At 42.2% G+C, this 27500-nt stretch overlaps 1 protein-coding gene across 1 annotated transcript in view; it reads right to left on the minus strand.

The window, feature by feature from the left end:
- Nucleotides 1–27500, minus strand: part of mrpl23 (mitochondrial ribosomal protein L23) — a 40451-nt gene that overhangs the window by 12232 nt on the left and 719 nt on the right. The window contains exons 2-4 of the mRNA XM_034879218.1: nt 26461–26583; nt 17671–17753; nt 12485–12558 (exon numbers count right to left, since the gene is read on the minus strand). Coding sequence (XP_034735109.1) covers nt 12485–12558; nt 17671–17753; nt 26461–26583 — 280 coding nt within the window. The remainder of the gene's footprint in view (nt 1–12484; nt 12559–17670; nt 17754–26460; nt 26584–27500) is intronic.

Below are 27500 nucleotides of genomic sequence, written 5' to 3' on the forward strand. Positions count from 1 at the left end.
CGTTTCCTCCGGCCCCTCTCGGCCCCAGACCCAACAATTTAGGCTACCACACACACACACACACACACACACACACACACGCAACATAAACATCCAGGCAATGCCTCTGCCCCCTCCCTGACTCTGAGGAATGTGGGGACCAGCTGGTGGAGAAAATAAAAAATGAAGAAGCAATACCAAAACAGGAAATGCATCAGCAGGGGCCTATCAGAGGAGTTTATCAGGCCAGTGGCAGCCCCACTGAGAACCTGGGTGGCGCCACATTGGTGATTGGCTGATCAAACCGGCAGCTGTGTCATTACAGGTTAAGAGGTCATGGGTAATCAAGAAAGGTTACAAGCATGCACTCATGCTTGTGTGTGCACGGTGGTATGTGTCTGTGTGGGTTTTGCCGTGGCTATCTATATAAAAGGGGAACCTGGAGGAAATGAGGGTGATGAGAAAAGATGCTGCAGAGAAAGATAAAGAATCAGTCGAAAACGACAAAAGGAAAGACGGAGAAACAGATGTTCGACGTCACATCACACTAGATTTCTGTACTGTTCTGCTTTTCAGATGTTTTTCCCGCCTTTCCTTCTTTTGTTTGGTCTTGATATCAATGTCTGATAAACATTTGCCATGGCAATACATCTGCCGCACACTCATGTCATTAAAGCGTGTATCATCTGAACTAAACCAGGCGGAAAGAGTCAAACGTGTGAGAAAGAAAACAGGGAGCCTCGACTGAAGCCATTCAAAAAAAGGTTTGCGTGTGAGATTCCAAACCGGATGCTTAAGACCCTGCTCTGTTCTCTATAATTCATGTTCTCTCTCCACTGAGCTCTTATGAAACCTACACATGCACTCTCACACAGCCACACACACAGGATTTACTTAAGGGTGATTTTTCCAAATCAAGAGTAGAGCCCGACCGATATATCGGCGGGTCGATATTATCCGCCAATATTAGCCATTTTCCAATCTATCTGTATCGGCATTGATAATGGCTGATTTAAAAAATATATATACGTTTGTTTTGAAATATTCATTCATCAGAATCATTTATTATGACAAAAAATGATACTGATAAATGAATATTTAAAAATTTAAACGGACTGTCAGCCATGTTACGAGCGTTGGCGTTGTATAGTCTGTCCACTAGAGGACGCTCTACAGCGTCCCTGTTGGCAACACTGATTTTTCTGCGTTTAATGTGTTTTTGTTCAAAGGACTTTAAGTTTCACATCATAAGTTTGTATTTTCATACATTTTATTTATCCGAACTTTACTATAGTTTGATGTTCCTCTGTTCTGTTGTGACAATAAATTATCCTCATATTATTTTAGTGAGAACTCATATATGACTACAAATAACTAATGTTAGAGAAATCTGTTTAAAAATATATATATAGGCCGATATATTGGCATATCAGATTATTAAATAACCAAATAGTCGTATCGGTATCGGCCTTAAAAATCCTTTATCGGTCGGACTCAGGAGACACATAGGGATATGGTGGGCCTTTGAGCGAAGCTTGATTGCCAAGAAAAGCTTCTCCTCTTATTAGACTCACCACCAGCACACATGCATGCACGCACACGCACACACACTAATTAGTGTATCAGCCCATTCCTTCCTCCCGAAGATTTATACGCCTAGAATGCTGACAGATACATTTAAGTGAAAGTAGGTCTGCATGACTGTGGATAAAAGGAAATTCATGACTTCCTCACATAGAACTGGTACTACAATTTTCTCTCCTAATTATTAGTAAACACATGTAATATAAATGTTGTGTCTGTAATGTTACTGGGCTTGTAAGAGTTCACTGGGCATAGTGATGCGCCAAATAACGCTCTCGTTTTAGTTAGAGAGCAGAGATCTTCTGTTAGATCATCTGGGAAAGTTTACTTGGCTTGAAGAGCTTCATCACATTGTGTTTTGTGGTGATAATTGTGGTGATTGTATAAATATGTGGTGTTTTACTGTGGAGCATAACGTTGTGTGTGAACATTGTGTGTGCAGTACATGCTTTTGACTGTCAGCATCATCATTCTATTAGTGTAACTTTAAAATAAACAGAATACGACCCTTTATGACACTTTTTGATAGAACTGGGGTTAGATAAATGCTCGTTGCATATTTATTGATTTTAGACTCATTTTGCTTTCATATTTTTATGCGTTTGTGCATTTTGTTTAAACATAACTGTCCAGAGTGGTTGGTTAAAGTGAACAAGCCAAGTTATTTGAAGATGATAACTCTGTTTATTTCACAATGTAATTCTTTTAAACTAGTTATACCCACAAGAAATAGCGTAAGAGGGATGCCCATTGCTGGGAAAAGTAGAGTTTCAGATTTCAACAACAACTAGTGTTCTGATTAGAAATAACCTTTTTCACATGATAAATTGCCCAGCCCTATGTGAAAGACAAAAGGGAGACAGACACAGACGAGAAGAAAGCACTGGGGGAAAAGTGGCAGAAGTTAAAAATGTTAATTGGTGTGATAAGCGAGGGTGAGGCAGCACAGGGAAGGGAAGGAAGCGGAGCGGCAGGCAGACAGACAGACAAGGCTGTGTGAGGAAAGCCTGTGTTTGCGTGACAAGGTGGGAAGAAGGAAAAGGGAGGGAAGAAGAGCACGAGCCACGATGATCCAAATAGTTGAAAATAATAAAATTCCACACAGATAAGCAAGATTTCCCCCTCGACCCGGCCGCCTGATTCAGCACCTCCAGCTCCGCTCAGAGTTAACATGAACAAGAGGAGGGGTGGAATCACAGGGATTTGCACTCCCCTATCCTGTACCCCACTCCACCACCAGCCCCCCAGCCTAGTCAGATAGACACACAGTCACACACATCCTAGAGGGTCTATTGTTAAGCAACAAGGAGTCAATAACAGATAGGAGATAAGAGGAGGCTAGAGAGAGAAGCTGTACAGCAAAACGTTGCCATCTAGTGTCAGTCAAACAGACAGGAGAGCCACAGCTGTTTCTCCCTCTCTCCCGCTTTTTAGCAGTGTCATAAGCAGTGTCTCCCGCCCCAATCTTCCCGATGCCTTCCTCGTTGATCAGGCGGGGGAGGGGGGGGGGAGAAAGCGACAGAAAGAAACACGGGAAATGCTACCACTTATTCTACAACTGTTGGTCCAACCCCATATCTTGTTTTGTTCTGTGGTCGTCAGGTCGGGACTCGGCTATGGGGAACAGAGCCACCTGACTGGTGCAACTGGTGTGCTGCATTGCTGTCGGTGGCCAGACCCCCGCAGAGAAACCCTGACAATTTATTCACTATTTTTATGATTTTTGTTTTGTTATAAAAACGCAATAATAAAGAGCCTGCTAGTGGCTAAATGAGCAGTCTCGGCTCTGTGTGTGTGTGTGTGTGTGTGTGTGTGTGTGTGTGTGTGTGTGTGTGTGTGTGTGTGTGTGTGTGTGTGTGTGTGTCCACAAGAATAGAAAAAGGTAAAAACTAGTAGTTTAAAGTGTTCAAGTTTGTTTGTAACTTAAGGAAAGAAACACAACCTGTAGGCCTTTGGGATGTGTGTGACTGGATCTAGGTTGTTCTCAGATGTGGAGAATTAAATGGTGACAACTATCAAAATAATGACATCATTGGTTTGTGTGTTAACAAAACTAGCTGCTCACTTCATGACAACTAAAGGTCGGTATTGTGACAACACCTTGGACCATCTGTGTGCTTGCTCTCCCTTCTGCTACAGTTTCCATCATCATCTACGTTCACTACTTTTGCCCGAATTCCGACTCTCTCTTCTTATTATATGAACTGAGTGTTTGTCTACAGATAAACTCAGTTGAATGGAGCTTGTGTGGAAATTATGATACCACACCCCACAAAAGGACGGACAAATGATGATGCTTACGGTGAGCCCAGATGACTGTAACGATACACCAAACCCAGGGTTCGGTTCGTATTATAATTTTGGACGCGGAATTCCATACTAAGCTCGATTCTTCTCAGTAAACGTAATACAACTTTTTTTCTGCCACATGCATTGTTTTGTCATTGATTACATCCCACTTTGCAACACAGTAATACAACAGATACCTTATTTATTGATATTGATTGAGTTCAATATCGATCGATCCAACACTAAAGATTCTTTTGTACCTTAAAATTATGTTTCCAAAATCGTTTCAGTGGTTTATTAACTTGTTGGATTGAGACATAAGAATAATGGTAACAGTTCCGCTCCTAACCTGTAGGGGGAACAAAGTAGAAAAGTGTTTTGGTGCCTACAGTAAAGGGGCTGGTTGACAAGTAGCTAATGCTAATGTAAATTCTTGGTGCGTAACATAAGATTACAACATCGTTCAACACGTTCACTTATTTTTAGCATGATTGTTTTGACCACGGTTCACAACTCTTGGCTAACCCACAAATTCATCTGAAACGTTCACTGTATAGATAATCGACTAAACGACTAATCTAATGGTAATTTAGCTAGCTAGCATACCCATGTGTTCTGCCTCAGTCTCCCAACGCTGCAAGGCTTCAGTCTGGATGAGAACTGACAACAGCCCCAGGGACACATCCATAGTCAGCCCCCAGCCAGCTAGCAGCCATTCACTATCATTACAGACCCGGTTGGGGACCCATCCATAGTCAGCCTCCAGCCAGCTAGCTGCCATTCACTATTATTACAGACCCGGCCGGGGGACACATCCACAGTCGGCCCCCAGCCAGCTAGCAGCCATCCACTATGATTACAGCCCCAGCGCGGGGACACATCCCATCAGCCCCCAGGCAGCAAGCACCCATCCATTATAATTACAGCACTCTGGAAGTTGGAAGGGGTGTGTCGCGATTCTGCCTTCTCAATCGCCGGCACAAGTTTGCGGAGCTGAGTGTCGCAATTTCGGTTTCATTTTCCATATCGTAACAGCCCTTCTGTTGATGCCCATTGTCTTCCTAGTCGTTTAGATGTATACAGACTGTCAAACGGTCCACAGTTAACTAGTGTGGATTTGTTTTCTTAAATGGTTGCAATCATCCTACAGTTGCCTGGATGTGCCACGTGGAGTAGGGCTTCACAATTATTCGTTATAATACCGCGTTCTCGATTCAACCTGTTCACAATTTAAATTTTTTTTTTTTCTCCATATTTTTTCGTAAATTGTGCAGGCCTAATGTGGAGCTGAACATACAAAACACAACCCGCTGCTCCTTAATATAGTTGTAGTAAAACTAGTCCCTTAAATGCAACGAAGGTTCAACCACCGTTATTTTTAAAAAATCCTGTAAGCAATGGTAAAATAGCATGTTGTCGGATGATCAAACTGACCAGCTGTGGACAATCTGCTGATTGGACATTGTTTCTTTTATAGCACGCATTTGACATTTACAGCACAATGGGGCAATAAACGGGATCATTCAGAAATGCTGAGACTGGTCAGGCATCCCATTCATATATTCACAGTGTCACCCACCGGTAGCTACAATCAACATGCACTCTGAGCACTCAACCCAAGTGCTGCAGCTGGCACCAGCCAGGAAAGCTCGCTTGCAAACTAGATGCCACTCCAAAGAGAGAGAAAAAAGTCCTCCTCTGACCAAAACTCACCACAGCCTTTTCATTTGCATGCCAGGCAGAAAGTACTTTATCGTAAATGTTTCACTGAGAATAATGTTGCAGAAAAATGACTAAAAGCATTCAAAATTACTGTAATTTCAGAATCTGAGTGCTTTCTCTTTTGTGAGAAGGACCAGATTGGGTCTAACCGGAAATGATGGCACGGTGTACAGTACTTCAGCTATGAGATGGGCTAGGAGAATTTAATGAGGGTAAACCACACACACGCATTAAAAACATGATATGATGCAAAAAAGCCTTCTCTACCAAGCACAATCAAGTCAACTTTGAAAGAGAAAAACCTACAAGTTGTCCTTATAATTATTTTTTATTTTTATTTAACCTTTATTTATCCAGGTAAACTGTTTGAGAACCACTTCTCATTTACAAACATGACCTGGCCAAGAGGCTACAGAAATAAATAGGAACACACTGTACAACTTGACATAGTCAAACACATGACACATAGAACATTATCCAAATCATTTATGATGACATATAAATGATTCTGATAAATGAATATTTTAAAAATAAAAATGGACTTTCAACCATGTTATGAGCGTTTGCATTGCATCGTTTGTCCATCAGAGGGCGCGCTGCAGGGTCCTTAATGTGTTTTTGTCACTGATTTAAAGTTTCATATCTTAAGTTTGTATTTTAATAAATTTTATCTATCAGTTTTTTAATCTATTTAAATATCTATTTCATAAGTAATGTGACTTGCTTTGTAAATACTAGAATATTCTTAAAAACCTGAGAAAAATGTAATTGAACAAAAGGCACAGTGGACCAGACAAGAAATGTAATTAAACCTACTGTACATGAAGTAATGTCTACAACAGAGGTCAAAAAGTGCAATGCAGAATTGGATTTTCCAAACATAAGCCCTTTACATCAGCAAATGGATGGAACATTATGAGTTCACTGCGAAAATCGGAAACAAGTGTTACCCCGAGCGTAGCGGTTAGAGTTAGCCCTTTTAGACTCAGCTAGTCCTAGCGGTGCATGAAAGCAGTCTGACTCAATACACACCAGTCCCATTGATCTGCAGCCAGACCTAAAAGCAATCTGATAGACTCAAGATTTTTCATTTTCTACTGCTGTTTTTGTCACCCCACCACCCTGTCACACACACACACACACACACACACACACACACACACACACACACACACACACACACACACACACACACACACACACACACACACACACACACACATGCACAGCCCCACAGGACTGATGTTTTTACTTGACTGTCATTTGCTCTGTAGTCGCAATCACGTCGTGGTTTTCTGAAGTCATGCTCATTTGACGGTGAATAGCGGGCAGATATACTCAATGCAGGCTCTTCGTGCTCTGAAATGGCTTGATATAAAACTGAATATCCGGCCTATTTCTCTGGCAGGTTTTTGGAAAAAACATTCTCTCTCAACTCCCTTTCCTACCCTCACGCTCTCTCTTGTGTACACACTCACACACGCGCACACAAACGCACGCACGCACGCACACGCACACACACACACACACACACACAGCCCTAGAAAACTCTCCTTTCTTTTGCAGCGGTGGGTAGAAAACAAGATTGTTCCTAATTGACTCCACATGTGGGAGAGTGTTCTGTGGGTCGATGCTTACACCGCGGCCCCCCCATTTTACCCTCATCCTTCCCTCTCCCCCCTCTACTCCCTTGCTCCCTCCATTAGCTAATATCGCAGTAATAACGTTTGCTCTCTCTCTCTCGCTCTCTCTCTCATTCCTTACTCTTAGTTTTTGGTTAAGGGGAGGCCTCCCGTTAGCAGGGTTCCGTGACGGTCGTTTTCCTCAGGCTTAGGGGGGACCCCAGTAACAAGGGAAGAGATAGTGTCTGCATGTGTGAAATGTGCAATGTGTGTGGTAAAGTGTGTATATATATATGTGTGTGTGTGAGTGTGTGTGTGTGTGTGTGTGTGTGTGTGTGTGTGTGTGTGTGAGAGAGATTTAGGGGCTCCTACAGGGGAGGTGACTAAGAGTATACTGGAGTCATGCCAGAGCAGGGAGGTCCAGAGACGGGGCAAAGCGATCAGGTGTGTGGGTGTGCATTCTTGTTTAACTATATACGTGGGGTCCAAAAACTGAGTTCAGTATACTTGTGGGGTCCCAACAGCTTTGTGGGGCCAAAATGATGGACCCCCCAAATTTAAAGGCCTGTTTGAGGGTTAAGACTTGGTTGTACGATTAGAGTTAGAATCAAGTAATGGTTAGGGTAAGAGTGATGACAAAGGTTAGGCATTTAGTTGTGATGGTTAAGGTTAGGGTAGGTTAGGGAATACATTATGTCAATGATGGGTCCCCACAAAGATAGTGCCTTGCACTGAGCGTGTGTGTGTTGTTCTGCGTCCACACACCTATCATCGTCGTGTGCATCTGGTGAGACAGAAGCATCACTACTGACTCCGCTAGGAATTCCAGACGCACACAAAATCACAGGCCATGTCCTTGGTGTCAGACAAGAGGAAGTTTTCCCTCTTAAAGATTCATGGCTGCTTCAATTATGTATCCTCTTTCAAATTGTCGTGTTTAGACAATTTTCATTATTCATCCATTTCAAGATTGATGGCTCCCAGTCGGGTGGGCGGCGCGGCGTAAACAAGCGTCTACACCGCTGCTGATTTATCTGGGCAAGATCAAAACGGCAGGCAGAAAACAAAGGCCCATTGCTTTTCGTGGCCGCATCAAAGGCGCATTAAAACAGTGACTTTTTTGACGTTTTGCAGGGAGGTTTGTTAGATTTCAAAGAGGTACAGACTTCAAACATTGGCGAGATTTGCAGGGAATGGGCCTTCCTGACCCAAAGCTCACCTCAAACACAGGTGTGAACAGCTGTGACGCACTGAGAGAGTCTGGGCTGACACACCACCATCAGGAGTGTCCCTTCAATCACACACAGACACATAGTGCGCCACATTGCTCCGGAGCTGCAAAGATTAACCAATTAATCAATTAGTTGTCAACTCAAATTAATCAACCAACTGTTATGAAAATCGAATTAATCGTTTGAGTCATTCTTTATTAAAATAAGAGTGAAAATGGATTGATTTCAATATTAATTGATCCAAAACCAAAGATTCTTTTGTACCTTAAAATAATGTTTACAAAATTGTTTCAGTGGTTCATTAACCACCATTCCAATGAGACATAAGAATAATGGTTATGGTAACAGTAATATACTATTCCGCTTCCAACTTGTAGGGGGAACGAAGAGGAAAAGCGCTTTGGTATCTACTGTAAAGGTGCTGGTTGATAAGCAAGTAGGTAATGCTAGGTCTATAACGTTAACTAATTCTTCGTGGGTAAGATAAGATTACCACACAGTTCAACACGCTCAGTTATTTGTAGTATGATTGTTTTGACCACGTTTCATAACTCTGGGCTAACCCACAAATTCATCAGTAACGTTACCGGAAAGATAGACGACTAATCTAATGGTAATTTAGCTAGCTTCCACACCCCCGTCCTCTGCCTAAGTCTCCCGGCACTGCGAAGCTTCAGTCGGGATAAGAGCTGACAAAAGCCCCGAGGACAGATACACAGTCAGCCTGCCGCCAGCTAGCAGTCATCCACTATCATTACAGCCCCGGCCTGGGAGCACATCCACAGTCAGCCACCAGCCAGCTAGCAGCCGGCCTGGTTAGCACTTAACTCCTTTGCTAAGGACGCTAATGGCAGTTTACCAAACCGTCAGGAAACAGACCCAGGCACCAGAGTCAGAACAGCAATTATTTGTAGCATTACACCTCCGTTAGCTAACCCTAAAATAAATACATTTAGCAGTTTAACTTTCCTTAGGGTCTATGTAACTTGTTCTGAAATGGTTCTATTATAGTTTATTTATTGTGATATGTATTGTACTTCTCAATATGGATTATAGGCCATATCGCCCGTCCCTCATTTACAGTAAGCTAACTTTACTAGACAAAATGGGGATAAGGAACCAAATGGACTGATCCTAATACTAATTTGAAGATGTGGTAGCACTGGATCTTGACGGCAAGGAAAACTCTGGGAGTTGGAAGGGGTGTGTTGTGATTCCGCCTTCCCACTCCGTGATCCAGGTTTGTGGATCTGAGTGTCGCAATTTCATATTGCATATCGTTCCAGCCCTACTGGCATGTTACCAAAGATGACCTTCCACCCTTAGGCCCTGGAAGAACCCAGACTGCTGCTTTCCCAAGAGTGCAAGAGTGTGTGAACTGCACAGCAAGGTAGAGCTGCACGATTTGTGTGCATCTACGTATTTGTGGGCATCAACGTATTTGAGCGCGAGAGAAGCTTTCTCATGAAAATTTGAAATGACAGGTAAAAGAACAGTTCTTGCATTTGTGTGTGAGTGAGTTTGCAAGCTCAGCTTCAAAGGCTGCCTGCCCCTCAGGGCTCTATGCGGGAACATCAACTAACCCGTCTCACCTCTCTCACCTGGCGAGTCTCCCTTTCAAAAGTAGCATATGACACAAAAGCTGAAGGCTCAAGGCCACCAAGATGCTCTTTCCCAGCTGGGATTTGGGTTTTAATAATGCAGCCCCCACAATAATAAAAAAACACACAGAGGGCTGAGTGGAAAGAGAGAGCGAGAGAGACAGAAAGTTATTGTGGAGGGGTCTCCACCTCCCACTGTGTACGGGACAAGAGTCAATAATACACAACACACAAACCAGAAAAAAATCAAAGCCCTTTCCCAATTCCCAGTTCGTGCATCCCCGATCCATCTCCTTAATTCCTCTCCTCGCATCTTAGTCCCGCCCACAGGAGGGCCGAGCTGAGGAGTCGAGTAAGAGCCTCGAGGAGAGAGGAGTCAAGGCAACAGGCATTTAAATAAAAACGAGACATCTATCCCTCAGAGCCGCTGTCAATCCTCGACGTGAGTCGAGTGCAGATTTGAGTCTTGCATGCTCAGATTTAAACAGTTTACAGCAGAAGGTCTCATTCTGAAATTTGTGAAATCCATGAAATGATAAACTTTATCTCATAACAAAAAACAGAAGATGGGAATGATTTCAAAAACATTCTAGCTATCCATGATTGTTTAATGGCTAACGTTAAAAATGCCATTTAATTTACAGCCTTTGTTGTGTCTGACGCTAACTTGTAGCCAGCAGTGAACCAACTTTGTTAAGTAGGTCCATTTTTACTGTAGTGAAATTGCAGAAGTCTCTCGTTAGCATCTTGTATGCTACTTGTTGCAAAGTAGCGCTTGCACGACTCAAATCTGCAAAGGACTCACATCGGGGAGTGACACCGTTTGTAAAAGCCATGTCTATTAGACATGACACGCAGCACAACTATATCCGCTGTCTATTGTTTTGTCATACGCTGCATTTTATAATGTCTGTCAGAGGAGAAGAACAGTGTTCATGACAACTTCTATGTATTTACTTTGAGTTCCATCCCCAACGTGGCAAAATGTAATAAGAATGTACGGGGGTTGTACACTTTTATTTGTATTCACACACACACAGACACACACACACACACACACAAGCTGGCCAATATATTGATATTATATTGATATCGTGGTGTGAGACTAGATATCGTCTTAGATTTAGGATATCGTAACATCCTAATATGGCATAAATGTTGTCTTTTTCTAGTTTTAAAGGCTGAACTACAGTAAAGTGATGTTATTTTCTGAACTTATAAGACTCTTCTAGCTGTTCTATTGTTTGCCTTTACCCACGTAGTTATTATATATACATTACTGATGATTATTTATCAAAACTCTCATTTTGTAAATATTTTGTGAAAGCCCCGATAGTCAACACAACAGCATCCTTGCTGTATTGATATCGAGGTACATGGTTAAAAAAATTGTGATATTTGATTTTCTCCATATCAACCAGCCCCAACGCACGAGCACGCACCCGCACACACACACACACACACACACACACACACACACCTATCTATTTATAATATTAATAATATCATATGGCTATAGCCTATTTTAGTACCCTACCAATGTTGGTATGAAAAGAACTATACAAATATAAAGGCTAGGCCTATATTACATCCACAAAAACGCACTCTTATTATTATTTGTGGGTCGGCTCTTGTCAGAATCCGCCTGTAAGCTTTTCATCTTCAACCTTCCATCCACCTGTTTTGATCATTTCTTTCGATTTAGAAAGGCTCCGTTGCTTTTTAAATGATGTAGGCTACTGTATTGATTTAACCTGACGAGTGTTTTAGTTTACTTTAATGATTCGAGATGCTGCTTGTCAACGTTTCCATATGCGCAGAAATGTCACTGGAGCGGATAGGCCTAGTGTCGGATATTTAAGCAACAAAACTAACTGTAGCCCTTTATATTCTGAAATAATCCTAATAATAAAGTTGCTGCCGTTTCTCGAGCGTGTCTCAGACGCACTTACAAATGAAGCTGCCTGTCCGACAGCAGCTCTGGCATGTTTACATTTTAGAGAACGTTAATAATATTTTCCTAGTCGATTGTGTATTATTTCACCCAACCGCTATTATTCAGAACGTTATTTTTGTATGAGCTGACCGGCCCAATCCGTAACGTTAGATTAACCACAGAGACGCAAATATGATATCTCTCTCTCTCTCATTTTCTTTATCTCTCTTTCCCCTTCTCTCTCTCTCTCCTCCATTCATTCTGTGAGGACTTCTGCGAGGATACATCAGTGTATCCTTGATTATTACACCTCCAAGGAGCCTCATCGACGCTTGATAGGCCGTCCTTGATGTGCATTTAAAAAAAAATCAGGACGTCCTTCATCATGCCGCGCTGAGAATGATTTTCGGGTCACAAGCCGGAGAACCGACGAGGTACAAATTTGGGAATTGGGAAAAGCCTAGAGTTTTGGGTAATGAGTGTACATGTTTATGTATCTGTGTGTTTGTGTCTTCTCACCAGTTGAACGTAGGCCACTTTATAGTCAGGCTGCTTAACCTTCTGGTTTAGATGGTTCCTCTTCTTGTTGGAGCCTGAGAAACAGAACAGCAGTTGTTGGTAAACAGGAATGACTAAAACATGAGAACATTCTGGTTGTGAGACAACAGATAGTGGGAGATAGTGACGATGGTGACATTTAGGATTATGATCGGAGTAGAGTTGGGCAATATGACAATATACCGTGAGGACAAAGGAAATTTGTCAACTAGTAGAGACTGGCATACTGCTTCTACTGAGGTAGTTGCCCTGTAAGAACTCTAGTTGTATTGGGTCTCGGTGGGCAATGTTATCAATGAGTGAGCAGGACAGCTTCAGTGTTTTTGCATCGATGTAATTAAGTACATTGATTTGAAAGGTATTAAATCCACTGACTGAGACAATGCAATTTTTATAATGACTAGTATAGTTACAGTTCAAAATATGGCTGTTTGGGGCGCCCAGTTAGCTCAGTTGGTAGAGCGGACGCTCATATACAGTGTGGAGGTTGACTCCTCGACGCTACAGGCCCGGGGTTCGACTCCAACCTGCGGCCCTTTGCTGCATCTCATTCCCCCTCTCTCTCCCCTTTCATGACTTCAGCTGGTCTGTTGAATAAAAGCCCAAAAATGCCCAAAAAATATTTTAAAAGAACATATACTATATATGCCTGTTTGAGACGGACTGTTGCTTAGCCATATTGCTGCTACTAAAATGCTGTAGAACCAAATTGTATGCCAAAATGACTTAGAGGAAAAGACTTAAAGGTGATGTAAGCAATGTCACACATGTTTTAGGCTAGAACATCTGTTGTCACATACAGCAAACATCTCTTCACTATCCGCCTGCCTGTCCCCTGAACACACTGTGAAAAACATCTCCTCACTATCTGCTAGCTGCCTGCCCCCAGAACACACTGTCAAAAACATCTCCTCACTATCTGCTAGCTGCCTGCCCCCAGAACACACTGTAAAAAACATCTCCTCACTATCTGCTAGCTGCCTGTCCCCAGAACACACTGTAAAAAACATCTCCTCACTATCTGCTAGCTGCCTGCCCCCAACTCACACTGTAAAAATCATCTCCTCACTACCTGCTAGCTGCCAGTCCCCAGAACACACTGTAAAAAGAAATCTCCTCACTATCTGCAAGGGCCTGTCCCCAGAAGACACTGTAAAAAAGATCTCCTCACTATCTGCTAGCTGCCTTTCCCCAGAACACATTTTAAAATCATCTCCTCACTATCTGCGAGCTGCCAGTCCCCAGAACACACTGTAAAAAGAAATCTCCTCACTATCTGCAAAAGGCCTGTCCCCAGAACACACTGTAAAAAAACATCTCACTATCTGCTAGCTGCCTGTCCCCTGAACACACTGTAAATAAAAACACGTTCACTGCCCACACCTGCACCACGAAGCATACACAGTGTTCCAGCGTTCCAGCCAATAACCAACAAGAAGGATTTGGGGATGGGGGTTGGGGGGTTAGTGCGCGGAAGCACAGAAGGGAGAGGGAAGGGACGGGATGAAGAGGAGGGAGGGGCAAGCTAGTCTTGTTTTATTTTAAAGTACTTTGAACGTCAAAAAGAAATAACGTCGCTTAGAGCACCTTTATTATGCAACTCCCGTGTACAGCTACTACTGACTTACAGTGTACTTCTACACCAGAGGAAGACATTGTACTACTACATAACCAGACATCAGACATTTGCCTCAGGGATTACCCATCCAAGCCGTTATGAGACACAATCAGCAAATATCTGAGTACAGAGACAAGCTCACATTCAGCCGGCTCCAATTATCACATTATGTTCCATTCTTATATGAACCAGAGATAATTGACTATGTGTTTGTTTATTTCCCTGTAGAACAGAGAATGTTTTTGTGTGTACGTGTGGTAGTGCAGAGCTTGATTTTGTTGATGGATGAACGGCAGTTTAACCTCTTCCCCAGCTGGGGAAGATGATGATATCACCCTCTCTCCTGTCAGACCTCTCCAAGTCTGGAGGACAGGGGACTCTGGGATCTGCTGAGTGTGAGTGCAAGTGTGAATGTGTGTGTGTGTGTGTGTGTGTGTGTGTGTGTGTGTAATTTTACTAAACGTGTAGGCACTTCACAGGTCCCTCAATCTTTACATTACAACAAAAACTCTAGTATCAATGATGGATAATAAGCACAACGTCAATTGTTTCATATCTGCCTTAGAACTCTTATCTCATAGAGACCCTGGTGGTCAAGTCAACAGGCCCTCTGAGTAACTGCCATTGCCATGGGAACGGTTTATGACATGAAAAACAAGGGAAACATTCCGCTGTAATGAGTAATTTGTGTGTCTGTGTGTGTGTGTGTGTGTGTGTGTGTGTGTGTTTCGTATGTGTAGTTAGTAATCACTAGCCAGGCAGCCCACTGCTCAGGGAAATCCCTGAGCAGAGTTGTAAAACACCCCCCTTCATGCACCCCTGGTTAACTCAAGGCCCCTGTGTGGGTGGGAGACAGAGGTAACGAAGAGTGTGTGTCTCTGTGTGTGTTGCACCCCTTGAAAAGGTAAAACGTGTTTCTCCGAATTCACATAGCCCCTTCCTAACACATACAGACATACAGACAGCGCTTTCATGCAACACTCGCAAACGCAAGCACAATTTCTCCCTCTTTGAGATTGCGGTTTGGCAGCCAGCTATCACGTTACAAATCCCAGGCCGGAGGGGTAACCATGGCAACTCCTTCCAAAATACCCCTGCCGCCCATGGAAGAAAGAAAGGGTCGTTTGCGCCCCTCACTCTCCTTTCCCTTTTGCCGTCTTTATGCTGCCAATGGAGTGGAACTCCTGACGCAGACATGGATACGTTCTCTGACGCACCTCGGGATCACAGGGGGCCCCGAGCCGCCCTTTCTTCTCTGTCCCCCCACAGTTCACTGCTTTCCTTCCATCCACCCTCCCGAGGGGCTTTCCCTTTCCCCTTGCTTTTAACGACACAACCCTAATAAACAGCATTAATGGGTTCTCCAAACTGTAGGCTAGGCTAGGCTAGACGCCTCTCTCCTCCCTCCCTCTTCTTCCCAGTCTCTCCTCCAGAGGTAGAGGGGGCTCCTGGTGGCCCTTCAGGCATAACACAGAGGGAGCTTCTCTTTAACTTATACCCACCCATATGTCCTCTTTTCTGCTCTTCCATGAACTTGCAAACACCTAAACATGTACGGAGCCCCCGAATCAGTCCATGCGCACTTAAGCAGATTTCTCCACCAATAAAAAGTCAGGCGGATTATTAAGTGTAGTATAACTTCTCATCCTTGATTAGGGGGCAAGAGGGGGAACTTTGGGGTTGGTAGGTATGCAAAGGGGATGGTGCAATGGGGCCCTGAAGCTGCAAGTTTGTAAGTGTGTGGAGGGAACGTGGGGTGCCCTGGGACAGCTGGGGACAGCTGGAGGCTGGAATGCTGCAGCACTAGATTGTCAGATAAGCAGCTGTGTGTGTTAGGGGGAAGGAGAGCCAGGCACGCTAACCACAAACGCAACCTAGCCGCTGGAAAACACTCCCGCTGCAGCATGTCAATGGGAAGACCCTCGACATTGCGAGCTAAAACTGCTAATCACGCTTACCACCACTTGGAGTCTCCAAAACAAAATTAACTTTACTTTTTGCTTCCTAAAACAGAAATCAGCCTTCTGTGAATTCCATGGACCATAACTAAAATAAGGGGGACTTCCGGTCTGGCACTGAGCTCATCAGTAGCATCTATTTTGCTCCGCTTCAAACTTGAATTTAATCCTGTAAAATGTCACCTTTAATCTTTAAGTGCCCGTCAGCTTCCTCTACTTACAATGCCAACTAAGAAAAGTCACTCCAAAAAAACTGACTTTATACCTGGCAAGCTGCATCCTGAATGTGATTCATATCGCGCTATTTCGCTTTTAAACTCAGACACTAAGGGACTTTCTAAGGCTACGTTCAGACTGCAAGCAAAGACCCAAATCCTATTTTTTACTCATTGATTTCTCTCGCTGGGACGAGTGTGAACAGGCCGAGTATTGGTCGTAGTTTAGAGAGACGTCTTTTTGCCTATCATTGGAAAGAATAACATACATGGTTAAGGATAGACAAGATACTTTCAAAGAGGTTTGGGGACCATTCTTGGATTTTTGGAACACAATGATGTGGATGATATACTGGGAAATGAGAGGAATTCAGAGGAATTTCGTATTTTTCGTGAGGGGAAAGAAATTTCCATACTGGCTTGTGATACGCTTTGACATGCATATAAAATGGATCAGACCACAGTTAAAAGTAATGTCGTTTCTATTCAATATAATTCTATATTCTGTAAATATAAAATTTGTTTCTTTGATTCATTTATTTTATATAAAGGTTGTTTGTGTACTTTGTATTGCTGCTAGTGTTTTGATTTTTGGTTCTATTGATTTTTAGGCTGTCTACATTTTTCAATAAAAAGAGCCAGAACTTTGTATTGCAAATTGCATTTAAAATTCAATGAACTGTAAGTAAATACGAAATATACACATGTAAAAAAAAAAAAAAAAAAAAAGTAAAAATATCAAAGGTGTCCACGTTAAAATAATCATAATAATGACACAATTGTATTTTTGGGAAATTATGAGTTTTTGCAATATTGAATTATGCTGCAGGAGTAAACTGATGCTTTGATACTTTCTTCTGGAATCCACTAAAACATAAATTCAAGTAGATGAAGTGGAAGAAGATGACTGTAAATAGTTTTAAATAGCTGTGGCTATTTTTAAACTCTTTACAGTCATCTTTCATGCCTACAGATAGTGAGTGTTTCATACTTTAAAAGGCACATTTCAATTTGAACTGAATTATACAGATTGCTGAACCACTTATTTTAGAGTCCATGTATAATATTGGGGTGAAGTGAGTTTTCTTTTATATCACTGTATAAAATACTTGCTATACTATATGAAATTCCAACATAATATGAATATTTATAAGTTATCAAATTAACTATTTATATACTTTTACAGTTTTGCAAAGGCAGAGTTAAAAAGAAAATAAGAGCTTAGCATGCTGAGACTGTGTGTGTGTGTGTGTGTGTTTTATGCACCATTTGCTTGATTTACCCACAACAGCTGCAGTACAGCTTTAGGATTTTAATTTGGATGAAATGCTTGTGCGAAGCAGTGAAGACACTCACCAAACTGTATCCTGGTGCGGACTGCTCCTACTGGGACGTTATAGATCTTCTCCAGGTAGTTCTTCACGTCACACTTGGTCATTCTGTCCAGACCCGACAGAGACGAGAAAAACACACAAATTGGGGGGGGGGGGGGGGGGGGTCAAACAAGGCATCCATCATCAGTGTTGTTCAGTGTAAACTCTGCTGTTGTATCACCTACTGTAACTGACAGGTCAGTCTATCCTTTAAACCCATATTCAGTTTTTATTCTCTGGACCTTAAAGTGGAGGGAAGAGAAATGTGAGTGTCAGTGTTCATCCAATTAGCTGTCTGCATGTATTGATCGTGCATGGTGAAACCCTAGACAGGAAGTGGGCCTGGCACCAACTGATCCGGTGGGCCAGCCCAGCTAAAGCTAGCCCACTGGGCAACATTTCAAAGGATTGCTCCGACCAGAGGAAGAAAGGCTTTTAACTGCTAATCAATCTGGCCAATTGGATTAACATGGTAGAGAGCACTTCCCAAATGCGTCTGACAAAGTGCTTAATAGCAACGCTGTGGTCTAACATGAGTGCCTCGGATATGGTGTTTTCTATCACCTCATATTTATTTAACAGGATAATGTAATATCCACTATTCTTCACAGCAATCAGCACAATACCATGAGCTGCTGTAACAATATTTGGTGAGGCAAACTTTTGCATGAGAAAATCCCATCGTGAACACAAAGACTCTTTGTACCTAAGGATGATGTAATATATGTTTCCATGCTGTACGAACAATTGCCTTTTCCATTATAGTACACTACATTTTGGCAACAACAGTGATGTAGACGTAGAACACTTCTACTTGACCTGCTAAGTTGTGTTTATCAAGAGAGGTAAGCTTACATTTATGATACTTGTAACTATTTCCACATTTGATTCCACCATTACAGAAGCAGGATGGTTTGATGTGGTGACTGTTGAGTATGGTAGGAGTTTTATACCAAACATCGACGTGAGAGACGTGAGAACTAAGCACTCGCTAAGCTCTCCCTCTCAGACACAGTTCTGGTCCAGGACCACTGGCGGTGTTAGGGTGAAGACGTTTCTCCTTCACTGTGTGAAGCAAGGCATAAACCAATTTGTCAAGGACCCTTTAAGTCCATTTGTCTCCCTTTACCCAGTCAAAAGGAGAGCAATGTGTTTCTGATGTGGCATACAGATGTGCCTTTCTGCTCTATTTGCACACACCCTTCCCTATAACCCTCATCTCAGTGTGTGTGCTGGAGGGCAGTGAAGCAGACCGGACTGACCGGGAGTACTTGATATCAAGAGAGGAAGAAAAGGGAGAGTGATAGTGATGAGAGACATGTTTTCCTAGAAAGCAGAGGCGGGGAACTGGAAGAGAGGGAAGTGGCTTTGGGACTGCGAGGTCTCCTATGGATCATTAGCAGAAGGAACACTGATCCTGATTAATGGGGAGAATCTAAATGCTACTGCTTTAAGCACTCAAATTATCCAGTCACCACAAACAGACATAGCATATATGAAACATGCGCAAGCATGGTCATGTCTGTTACCATGCACAAGATGCCTGTGCGTGTACTAATAAGATAAATGAACGGGATTAGCTGTGACAAAAAGATAAAACATCGGAAAAAGAAAACCGAGAACACATAAAACTCATGAATGGTCATACATCAATATCAGCAATCAATGTCAGTCATAATTGAAATGGAAAACGTGACAAAGCCAAAAGAATGTGTACATAGAGTAGATACCTATTCATTTATATATAAGGACACACACACACACACACATCAACATTGAACAATAGATTTACATGGGTTATATGAGATAGCTGACCTGAGTCAATACATTTTAGCTAAAACTGGAATCCAGTCTGAGATAAAGTCTGAGACTGAAAGCTGAGGAGATGTCAAGTTAAGCGTGTACATAAACAAGGCTAAACTTAGACAAAGGGTGTGGTGTCTCCAATGGCGATGCAGGCAGCATCTGATCATCATCCCAGTATAAACACCCATCTGACTCCGCAAGCTAACCTTTCACACCTCTGCCTCACAGAAAGAATGAAAAACCTGCCTCCAGCAACTGCCAGGGCTAAAGGCATCGTTCCTCAGCAACTGGTATATATTTATACGCAAACACACATGCTTGAAGATTCCTCGCCCAAGATGATGAAAGAACTCCAAACACACAACCCAGAAGGGCATCAGATGACGCCGATGATGGATTAGGTTCAATTATGGTCCGTTGTTGCAGAGCAGGTTTAAAGCAAGCACACTGGTGTCATTGTCAGAAAACAATTCAAAAGGTTATATTGTTCTGCAATGTTCACCGAGCGGCTCAAAGAGGAGATCTAAGACCTAAATCTGATATCAATTAGTGCTAAAAGAAACAGGTCTCTGAAGGGATGGAGGCACAGATGAAACAGGGGAACCTTGATGCCTTTGTTTTGCCCCGCTTCAACATCGTTGTTTGTGTGTAAGAATATAACAGAGTTGTCAATCTGCTGATTAACCCCTACACCTCCATGAGCTGCTCTATAATGTGATTCTTCCTCTGCAATGAATATTGATACTCCTGGAGATTTCCTTTTCCTCACACACACTGAGCCAAGGAGACTGAAAGTATCAGTTCCAGTAGTTTAAGGCGGTCCATTTACACATGTGCCCTGAAAGCATATATGAGAAATAGGTGAAAGGGCACAGTTGGAAAAGTGCACGACAGGACAGAGGCAGCTTTGACAGTCTTTGACAATAAGGACAGTGAATGTATTCTGAAAGCTCAGAGATCACTGCATGCTACTTGTCCATTGATGTGCTGGTGCATCTGCCAGGTGAATGGGGGGTGTCTCTCTTGTACATAAAGGATGCCCAATACAGCCACCCACTCACAGTGATCTTTAACACAAATAATACACAATACTGACTAAAGCATTAGCAGATCTGGATTTTTTGGGTTGAATAATATTGGTAGAGGCTTAGATATGGGCTGAAATACCTGCCAACAGAAACTGAATTTGAATCATTAGGGCTCGAGTGCCGACAGCGGCAAAAGGAACTATTGTAACTAAAGGAATTATTCCATTCTTTCTTTCTTTTAATTAGCTTTTCTAGGGGTTTAATACCCAAAAACTCATTTTTTATATGTATTTTAAGGGCTTTGGGAATTGGCGCACAAAAATGGGCTCGCTAGTGCCCACTACAAAATAAAAAAAATAAAAAAACTCGACCCTGCAGTACGTTCAACGTAGACTAACGGAACTTGGTACATATATGTAGCATGTCAAGACCATTGACATTTAAAGAAATGGGCCGACAGATCCCGTTGTTCTGGACTGAGACCAGTGAAGGATATCAGAAGCTCTTTTCCGGTGATGTTTACCGCGCAGCCTCCTACTTGACGACGTAGATGTGACGTGAGCAACCCTTCTGAAAGTTGTAAGTCTTCTGGTAGCTGTGCAAGAGAAATCTTAATCATTCCCAATCAGCAGAGACGGAGAGTGTAGGTACACGTTAGGAGAAAACATAGGCACAGGCTAATTACTACTGGAAAGATCGTCGCCCCAGCATCTTCCAAGCGTCCTCCCCTTTTCATATACCAACGTACATATTCATATGTCCGTGTTAATCAAAATCCAAGGGGTGAAATCTATTGCGGAGAATGTGTTACCAACGCAAAACAGCCCGTCATTCCTCCTCATCCTCCAAGTTATTCCACCTTTAGAAACAATGCGCCATGCAAACCGATCTTACCGAGGACTTTACACCTACTAAGTGCTTCGTGTAAGATTCAAGTTGTAACTTGTGCCTGCGTTAGAACCATTTCAGCTGGTGCAACTCTCAAAATGTTAGTAGCGCATAAACTCTGACCTAAGTTACAATTTACGTTACAACTTACAGTTAGCTGGTGCAACCCAGTGCAGGGTTGTAAACTTTTTTAAATTGCTTTTCGATGATTTCCTTTTATGTTTTTAGTTGGTTTAACTCATTGTTTTATCATGCGTTTAGGTTTCGGCTTTTGGTTCATCTTAATCTCTTTGTGTTTTATCTGTGTGCATTTTTTATTACTGTGTTGTGAAAGGTGCTTCAGTTTATGAAAAAAAACTATCCAAAACTACCCAAATTATCAACAAAAAATAGCAAAGCCTGGTTCAATATTTCACTTATACAACACATGAGGCATCAGCTATCTTGTGTTTGGCAACATAATCAAATGTATGTATGTATGTATGTATGTATGTATGTATGTATGTATGTGTATTCACGAACACGTTGGCGCTATTGCTGTACCCAGTGTATTGCCGCCATCTGCAGGTTTAACCCAAAATGATCTATAAATTAGCGATACCGATGTGGACCCTTTTATCAACAACAAACAGTTTGTGTAGAGGTGGCAACGTGACTAACTGAATAAATGTTATGTGCAAAATATAAATCTGGTAGTTGGGTTTCATCTTTGGGTATGATTAGTGGTCATCGTGATGAGTCATTTTTCAAAAACGGTGTGTGTACTCCACTGTGTAAACTGAATGTCTTGCCACACTCCTTGTAAATGAGTAATCGCTATAACAACATTTGATCCAAAGAATGGGGGCGTTGCTGTTGTCCTCTTGTTTTAGAATGAATATCGCTTTGTGTAGGGGGATTCAGTGACCGTCGTGCTTCTTGTGGCTACCATGAATCCTTTTTGCGAAGGTTACTTGTTTTAGCAACATGTCTTAGCAAACCACTGGAAATAATTTAAAGTGGTTCCTTGTTTGATAGAAACTGGGCTGTTTCTACCTTTTGGCTTTTTATAGGGTCGTATGGTTGGCAGGTCAACTTTAAGTATTACAAGAGAATGGAAAAGAAGAGGATGCAGCCACACGTAGAGGTGATGCAGAGTTGCAGGTGACAGCTTGGTGCAGTTTGGAGGAATCTCAATCCTTCAACACTTCATCATCAACTATATGGCCCTCTTTAATTCTGTATGTAAGTTGCCTTATGTTGCTTTAAAAAACCTTTATAAAAATGGTGATGGCCGTACCTCATTTAAGGCTGACACAGATGTTATTGTCTGTTTTAACTGCTCTAATATCAGCTAAATTATGAAATGGTATAAGTTTGACATAAATGCCAAATAACAAGAGTAACAGAGTATATGGAATACACTACTGGCTGAAAGACAGGACCATTCCTCAAAAACTGAACTGTCACTTGGATATGTTAACGTTGTGTATAAGCCTCTCAAACTTAATTTGATGCATAACCTGTATTAACACACCATACAGTAAACACCCAAGGTACAACAAATAGTCCATTCACGCACACATCTGCACACACGCAACATCAAAGTACATTGTGTCAGAGCAGCTTAGTGGTGAGAATGAAACAGGAGAGTGGTTTTCTACGCAGATGAAAGGCAAAAGAAAGCCGCTCCTCATTGTCAGCCTGCCCCATTGTCAAGTTTGGGTCGAGATATGCAACTCACTACTTCCCATCTACAGAGACAATGCAAGCACAAAAGTTGCTCAACACTAAGTATCAAGATCATAATAGCAGACTTTGTTTAGAGGGAAAGCCATTGAGGAACCTGAGACTTGGGGAGAGAAGAGACAGTTGAGAAGTTGAGAGAATGAGAGCAGCATGTGAAGGAATATATTTATTGTTCGGGTTTTTGTCTGACAATAGAACAAAAATAGATCAAAGAACAGGTCACTAAACTCCCTACAGAGAGACGGGTCAGTAAAGACTTGAGAGTTAGTTACACCCCTTTACTGGCTTGCTACCTGACTTCCTCTGACATTTATAGAGGTTAATTAGTAGTAAAAAATAACCCAATTTCCAACTTGAGCCATGTGTTTGTGAAGTGGAACATGTGAACAGAAACAGAGTGATTACCATGGCGATCGTAATATTGTTGGAGCCAACAGGTAGGGAACACTTGTCAGAGTGGAAGGACAATGTGAGCTGCTGTTTAGCAGGGTCAGTTGTCTGATTACGCAGGATGGTCTGGTTTCATAGTTAGAAAACTGCATAGTAGCATGAAATGTGAGTGAGTGGTAGACAGAACACAACGTTCAGCGTTCTTTTCTTTTGTGTGTGTGTGTGTGTGTGTGTGTGTGTGTGTGTGTGTGTGTGTGTGTGTGTGTGTGTGTGTGCGCCATGCCAGGTGAAGCACAAGAGGTGTGTGGGCGGGTGTAAACCCCGAAATTTGATGACCTTCCTTCATGAGTGGAGAGAAAATTCTAAAAAAAAAAGAAAAAAAAGCACAAAAGGTTGAAGAATACCCAAAAAGACAAACAAATGTGTCCCTCCAGCAGGTACAAAGTGAATTATGAGAGAACACAGTCCAGGTGTCTCAAACAAAAAGTGCCAAAGAAGGATTGGTTTTGGACGCGTTGCAAAGCCTTTAAGAAAAGCACAATAAACAGCTGAGGCCAGGGTGGGACAGGGAAAGACATGCGCAGATAATGGCAAGTGAGTGATACTGAAAAAGGCAACAAAAAAACAAGCAAGAGAGAACAAGACAGACAACTGTAGACATTTGGCTCCCAGGTGTCAATGAGAAAAAGGTCACCTTGTGTTATTGTCCTGAAAACACCACAATAACCATTTCTAATTAACAGCTGTTTGGCACTACAACTTACCCACGCCAACACCGCCTACCCTTGAGAGTCATAACTACCACAGCTTTCACTGCCGTAATGACTCAGACTCATCAATAACCCAGGAGTGGGAGTGATATTTGTTTTGTGTCATTGTCTCTCCATGTGTGTCCATTTAATAAATTGGGTGTATAAAAAGCAAAAAAATGACGGTGTGTCAAGCACAAACTGAGGCCCCAGCAGCCTATCAATCAGCCACGCACCTCTCCCAGGCATCAAAGACTGCAAGGAAAAAACTCTTTCACAACCTTATAAAACATACGCCCTGCACTTACCCACTTTTGTGCGTATATACACACATATAAGACAGAATGACTAACTCGCACTGACAAGCAATCACACAGACACTCACTCACACAATTGCATAAGCACCCTAGGAGTTTGGCAGAGAACAGGCAAGAATCGGAGTGGGAGGCCAGGCACCTGGATGAACAGATTATGTCTAAACCCCACCAGAGACACATAGATGATCTGCCTTAAACTTCAATTTTTCTCCCCAGTGTGGGCTCTGGCCCGCTCATTGCCTGAGGAGCACTGCTAACCTCAGTGACCTTGGCTTGCAGAGGTAGTCAGAATCAGCTCAACGCTACTAAGTGCTGACTGGTACTGTTGTGTTTTATGACGGAATAGGTGTTGTCCAAACCCATCAAACTGACTAGTCATAAGGCAAGAAAAAACACATATTCAGTATGCACGTAGCAAAAGGAGCGTTTACGTGCAAAATTCGGAGGCACTTAATTGAATCCGAGTTTTGGAGGTTTGGAATGATCAAGAACATTTCATCTTGGATATTAATATTGGCTGCTCAAGATGACTAATCTTTGACGTGTCGCTGTCTACAACATGGCCTGAATCCCCACTGCAGAACCAAGTAAAAGCACTTTTGAACTCACCTCCCATCCAACTGCCAATGCCAGCCTTTCACAAGTCATCATTGCAACTGAGCTCGTTAAAGACAGCCATAACGGGCGCCCGGATAGCTCAGTTGGTAGAGGGGCGCCCATATATAGAGGTTGACTCCACGACACAGCGCCCCCTCTCTCTTCCTTTTCAAATTTTTCAGCTGTCCTGTCAAGAAAGGCCTTAAAAGTACCCAAAAAATAATCTTTACAAATAATAATAATATGAAGTGGATAGAGCTGTCTATTCTGTTGAGGACTGAGCCATCAATTTTTGTTCTTGAGGCTGTTACGCCACCTGGTGGCCATGATGCCCAACTCCAGTTGCATTATACTAGTCCAGCAAGACCGCTACAGTGTCAGTAAACCCAATTAATGGCAACTCAAAACATGAAACATATGTTCGTTATATAATAGTTCTGAGTACCACTTTACTGCTACTATAGTTTAAAAAACTCAATAGCCTCAAAAACATTTGTTTTCAAATAAGTTAACAGATGTTGTAGTGTCATAATAGGGGCTCGGCTTGCATACCAACTCAGCATACCAACTCTACTATGCTGCTCGGAGGCTGCAGCCTGTACTTTAAGAAGACAAGTATGTGCAAGTGAGCCGTTTAGCATTTTAGTTGATAAAAGTCTAGAAATTCGTTGGAAAAATTCATGTTTTCAAACCATGAGCTGTGATTGTGAGCAGTTGCAGCTTCAGAGGAGTAAATGTAATAAAGAGGCAAATAAAGCTGATTCTGTTTTCTAATGTACTGTTAAGTACTGTTAATGTACTGTTTGGCTAAGTGGTTACAACTTCTGCCTCATAGCCAGAAGGTTCTTGGTTCCCCCCGTGTTTGCGTGGGTTTCCTCCACGTGCTCCGGTTTCTTCCCACCGAAAAAAAGACATGCATCCTCGGTAGTACTACACTTAAGAAACAGCCAATTGGCTAACATTAGCGCATTCACAGAAATGTTCATTAATGTGCATTGCCCTAATCAAATAAATAAGATAAATGTTACTGTTTGGCTTCATGAAGACTGGAGAAAGATAACTATAAAATTACATTAGATTAAATGCCTCACATCAACTTTGACATTTGCAGTAATACGTAACAATGGATATTACCAAGATAATAAGAAATGTGTTCTAAGTTTGGTCTGAACACAGTGAACTGAAAATGAATGACAGAAGCTGATAGTGGCCTTGCAATTAAATTGCCCTTAGTAGGAACAGGAAATGACAGGAAAGATCAAAAACTTACTCCATTGGGATGCGAAACTGGACAGTGTCAGGAGGCTGCTCTTTTCCCGGCCTCACCAAAGTCAGGAACCAGTTGGGTCGGAAGATCCTCAGCTGAGGGTTACCCAGCTGGTACAGAGGGTATCTGAGGGCAGAGGAAGACTCTTATCATCTAGTATCACTGCCAGACATATAGTAGTATTTCCTATAATCCCACCAACAACTGGGAACATATTAGAGCTGTAATAATGTTATTATGATCGTGCGTTGTAATTTTAGGTCCATTAGCTATAGCCGATTGTTGTCAAAAGCTGATAAAAGCAGAGATTTAAAAAGTGAAATAAAATAAAAGCTCAAAAGAGGGTTGTGTAATGAAAACACACAGGATGGGATCACTGTTGGTGGTTTGCCATCCAAATCACACAAACCACACGCTGTGCCTTTAGGGCTGGGACGTCGATGTCATCGATTACGTAAATGCGTCGACACAAATAATTTGCGTTGACGCGTAGAAAAAAATCTACAGCTACGAAAATCTGCAAAGTCTACAAAGATAACATGGCTGCCTCCAGCAACAGCGCAAGTATGGATTGCTCCCAACAACACGTTGAGAAAAATGGTCGCACACAGTCCTTTTAAAGTATGGGAGTATTTTACTCTTAATGCCGACAACAAGGTGGTGTTCTGTAGTGTTTGTAAAATGATGAAACAAATTCAACAAAGAGATAGACATGGGGAACTTTCCATAAGATCATCTCTCAATGCAAATCATACCAGCTATTAAGCTAACTGAAATAACAGCATGCCAATCTCTAGGTATGGTGAAGGGGGGGGGGGGTTAATTCCAAAGGCCAAGGGAACATTATCAGGATGCATATTATCCTGATCCATGAAATAACTGGCCTTTAAAAATAAAAATGTGTGTTGGATTTTCCTTTTTTTTTTTAATTAAGGCATTAAGATCAATTTCCAAAAGATGTTTTTTTACTCTTCTTTTTAATCCTCTTTAGCATGGGTGTGTAAACGTATGCCAGCCACTGTAAATATGACCTGTGGACGAAT

The sequence above is a fragment of the Etheostoma cragini genome, chromosome 8, assembly GCF_013103735.1.
Source record: "Etheostoma cragini isolate CJK2018 chromosome 8, CSU_Ecrag_1.0, whole genome shotgun sequence".
NCBI classification, from domain to species: Eukaryota; Metazoa; Chordata; class Actinopteri; order Perciformes; family Percidae; genus Etheostoma; species Etheostoma cragini.